Source organism: Mandrillus leucophaeus, unplaced genomic scaffold, assembly GCF_000951045.1.
Source record: "Mandrillus leucophaeus isolate KB7577 unplaced genomic scaffold, Mleu.le_1.0 Scaffold94, whole genome shotgun sequence".
In the NCBI taxonomy this organism is placed as follows: Eukaryota; Metazoa; Chordata; class Mammalia; order Primates; family Cercopithecidae; genus Mandrillus; species Mandrillus leucophaeus.
Genome location: NW_012110252.1, coordinates 1,514,404 through 1,519,042, shown reverse-complemented (window position 1 = coordinate 1,519,042; position 4,639 = coordinate 1,514,404). Strand labels below are relative to the sequence as shown.

The window sequence follows — 4,639 nt, the reverse complement described above, 5'->3', positions numbered from 1 at the left end:
AGTTTCCCCTGCACTCTTTCTATCTCTCCTACCACCTTGTGAAGATGTGCCTGCTTCCCCTTTGCCTCCCACCATGATTGTAAGTTTCCTGGGGCCTCCCCAGCCATGTGGAACTCTGAGTCGATTAAACCTCTTTTGTTTATAAATTACACAGTCTCAGGTAGTATCTTTATAGCAGTGTGAAATGGACTAATACAAGGTGTGAACCACCACGGCCAGCCTAGACTTCCTTTTCAATATTAATGTATATAAAAGGAAGGTACATTTGATCATTTAATATGGATTCAGCTGAAACAATCTTCTGTGGTATTGGAGACACACACAAGCACGCGCGTGTGTGTGCATGCACACCCAGAGTAAAGAACCGAATATTTGTGTCCCACCAAAATTTATATGTTGAAATCTTAACTACCAACGCGATGGCAGTAGGAGGTAGGGCCTTTGGGAGGTAGGTTATGAAAGTAGAGTCCTCAGCTGGGCACGGTGGCTCGTGTAATCTCAGCACTTTGGGAGGCCGAGGCGGGTGGATCACGAGGTCAGGAGATCAAGACCATCCTAGCTAACATGGTGAAACCCCATCTCTACTAAAAATACAAAAAATTAGCCGGGCATGGTGGCGGGTGCCTGTAGTCCCAGCTACTTGGGAGGCTGAGGCAGGAGAATGGCATGAACCCAGGAGGTGGAGCTTGCAGTGAGCTGAGATCGTGCCACTGCACTCCAGCCTGGGCGACAGAGCGAAACTCCATCTCAAAAAAAGGAAAAAAGAAAAAAGAAAAAAGAAAGTAGAGTCCTCATGATGGGATTAGTGCCTCTTATAAAAGGGACCCCAGAGCACTAGCTAGCTGTCTCTCCATCAAGTGAGCATATGAGAGGTTGGCAATCTGCAGTCCAGAAGACAGCCCTCACCAGACTCAAACCTGCTGGCACCCTGATCTCAGACTTCCAGACTCCCAAACTGTAAGAAATAAATTTCTGTTTATAAGCTACCCAATCTATGGTACTTTGTTATAGCAGCCAGAACTGACTAAGACACACACACACACACACACACACACACACACACGTACACACACATCTTATGCATGAGTCTCAGAGTTTACTAGCTAATTACTGCTCAGAGATTAAACTTTCAGAAGAGTGTCTTACCAAATGTGTTTTTTTATGATTACACTTAAAAATAAAATTGTAATATATGATTGTTATGAAGTATTCAAGCAGCACAAATAAAGTAGTAGATGGAGTAGGCTGTCTGTTGTTTCTTTAAAGGGAGGCTCTTACCTCACTGCTGCTGATGCTTTGCAAGATGATGTTTTGATTTTTGGTAACTATCATCATATCAGTTGGAGAAGAGCTTGTATCATGACAAATGTCAAGCAATGACTCAGCATGTCTTTCTATCAAAAGAAACATAATAGTACGTTTTGATAAGATTCATCTCCAGCAATTTCAAAGGAAGATCTAGCTCTATGTTCTAAAATCAGCTCCATTGTGTCAAACATTTTCCTGAAATAGTGGTCTGGGATCCTGATGAAGCTTCTGGCACTAATTTTCACAAGAAGGGACGTGAAGACAAGAGTTCACAGAGTGGATCGCTTACTATTTTTTAAAAGGCTTTGATGATAACTGCTATTGCATAAGGACAAAAAAATCAAACAGGTACTTTGAGATTTTGAGCAAGTGAAATTTTTTAGAGAGTTAGGATGAATCAATCATCCTTTCTGATCTGAGTACCCACTAAATTTTAAGCTGTATGAGAAATTAAAACTTTACAAGAGTCAGATTTTAGTTAAACTTAAATCCAGTTACCTCATACTTAATGTCTACATTGTCATTGCAAAACCCTCTGTAGGGTGCTGGGACATGAGTAAGAACTTTTTAACCACTAAAGCTGTCAGCAGTTCAAGGTTAGGGGACCCTCTTCTCCAGAGCTGTGCAGAGGAAGGACATCTGTCTTGCATGTTTCCTGAGGATGTCCCATCATTACGGACTTCTATTGGTGGAAGATTAGGAGACGCTTCTTGGACTCTTCCAACTAAACCCTGAAAAACTTCCATGTATTTTTCAGGGTACTGAAGACTTAGTGCCAGCTCAATCGATATTGGATCTTCTTTCTCTGAATCTGTGCACTGCCCTGAAGACCCTGAAGTTTTTTCTTGGGGATTGAGGATAATTTCTGCACAATTTGGCTAACAACTGAAATCAGAGCAATACAGGGCCTTACAGACCATCCTATAATTTAAAAAATTTAGATCGCTCAAACTTTCTTCTTTAGTTTGTAGAAGGGAGTGAATCATGAAGTTAAATTAATAGTAATCAAGAGTTACCACTTCAAATGTTTGGGAGTAATGGTTTGTGGTAGGCAAAGTTGCTAAGAGAAACCCTAATGATGAGCTGGAAATCACATTTGCTCTACAGTTGCCCAGGACAAAGACACTCAGCTCCTCTGAGCACACTTCTTATCTAGTGATTAAAGCCACATTAAATGGACAGAGTTCCTAACACCAAACAGCAGACTCCCAGTTTGTACCCTAGGGACATCCCCTCCTGCTATCCTGGCTTCTTCAAATAAGCATTGGCTTCTTTCAACAAAAACTCCCTCTTTCAGTGGCTCCTCTGCTTATCTTGTAGTGGAGACAAAATTGAACAAGTGACCTATACCCAGACCTTCCATTTCTTCACCATATTTTCCTGCTTTACTTTCTGCAATCTATCTTCTGCCTACATCCTGCCATTGAAACATCTCACATCCTTACCACATCTGCTTTGTAATCTCTTTTCCAATTTAACATTGTTTCCTGCTCCTTTCTTCCTGCAACCCTCTTCTGATTCTCCCCCTCCTCCTCCTCTCACTTCCTGAGTCCTGATGTCCGTACCACTCCTCTCTATCTGTATGTGCACCTCCTCAGCTCAGCCCTCTGCAATTTTCTCACTCTCATCAATCCCTCAACAACCTCACCCACCATCATGTTCTCACAATCTCCTCTCTGTAGAGAACTCCCAAACTAGTCTTTCAACCGGTCCTTTCCCATAAGCCCAGTCCTACAGAAACTTGCTACTTGAAAAGTCCCAATGTGCTCCCATTTTGTTGGTTGTATTTCCATCATCCGTACTTTACAGGCCTTAAAATTTAGTCATCTTTCACTCAACTTTTGTCTCTGCGTCTCCGCTGTCAACGTCACAGCTCGCAGTTCTGTGAATTGTTCTTCCACAATGTCTCCTAGATCCACCACTCCCAGCATCTCTCAATCTCACGCCCCACCCAAGGACTCACTCCCTAGTTCTTACCACCACACATATGGGCACTTCCATAATTTCTTAATAGAGATCCCTGCCTTTTCCCTCAGATGTATCCAACACGATAGGAACAGGTTAATATTCCTAGAGCATGGCCTTGATCATTCTCTGGCTTAAACTTCTTTAGTGTCTGTTTTATTTTAAAAAAAAGTGATGTCCTTCAGCCTGACATCTAAGGCTCACCCCTCCATGGACCCAGTTTCTTTATGTATCTGACCTTTCGTTTCTCTTTTCCCTGACATGAACTTTCAGTTCTAGTTTCTTGTTTGCCCCTGGGATAAGCCATGCTCACTCCCAGCAAGGGGCCTCTGCTCCACAAAATCAAATTGCATCCTTTTTTCAAGGGTCAGATCAAGTCTCACCTCTTTCATGAAACATTCTTAGGTATAGCTTTGTCCTCTGCCCCCAAAGCTTCAAACAAAAAGCGAATCAAACAATAAAGTCAGGCAGCTTTCACAAAGTCACACGCTGCTCAGTGGCACACTTTTCATTATACTTCTTGCTGTGGCAGTTTCTATGTCTTTGATTGGACTCTTTTCCCACCTATATCAAACCTTCCCACAGTTATCCAGCCTTCAAGAACCACTATAAGTCCTTCTTCCCCTTTCAAGTTTACAGCAAGCTCTTTCTCTCTGACTTACGTGATGTGTCCCTGACCATGCTGTATATTTTCAAAAGTTTAAACCTTGCATTAGACTTCTTTGCATCCCCCAGAGCACCTAGTCATGGGCCTTGTACAGAGTCACTGCTCCATAAATAGCCATGGACTTGATTTCTTTAAATGGATCCATCAAACAGATGTAGAAAAAGAAAGAGTTCTAACAGGAATTTTTGGGTTGGGAAATTATGCACGTGGAGTGAAAGTATTTACCTGGTTTTGGCATAGAACTCATTAAAATGTCCAAAAGCTTCTGTTTCTTTGAACTCTCTATTTGTGACACATAGTGTATCGCTGATTTTCCACTAAAATCACAAAGTTTAGGATCTCTAGGAAGAACAGAATCAACATTAAAGTTTATTTAGTTGAATCTGTTGAAAAAAGAAAACTAATATGAGAGGGCAAACATTTACATCAAATAAATAAAAAGTAATCTTATGTAGTTTGGGGATAATAATAATTATTTCAAAATGTATGAATAGAGGATGACAATTTTCCAAGATTTTAAGTGAAAGGAATTTGCGGTATATCTTTATTCCCATCACTATTCTAAAAACATTCTAAGATTTGCAGAGAATTCCCAACTTTGGACAAAATTTTTATAATTCTTTGAGGGTGCATAAAATCAAGTAAAGATAAAAACATCCTTTGTTGGTTTTTTTTTCACACTTTTAAATTTTTTTCAAT

General features: G+C 40.7%; 1 protein-coding gene across 1 annotated transcript in view; it reads right to left on the bottom strand.

Moving 5' to 3' along the window:
• MAP3K19 (mitogen-activated protein kinase kinase kinase 19) overlaps window positions 1-4,187 on the bottom strand; it is a 73,077-nt gene extending 68,890 nt beyond the window's left edge. Inside the window, exons 1-2 of the mRNA XM_011970310.1 lie at window positions 4,166-4,187; window positions 1,279-1,394 (exon numbers count right to left, since the gene is read on the bottom strand). Of these exons, the coding sequence (XP_011825700.1) occupies window positions 1,279-1,394; window positions 4,166-4,187 (138 nt within the window). The remainder of the gene's footprint in view (window positions 1-1,278; window positions 1,395-4,165) is intronic.
• Between the last annotated feature and the right edge of the window lie 452 nt (window positions 4,188-4,639).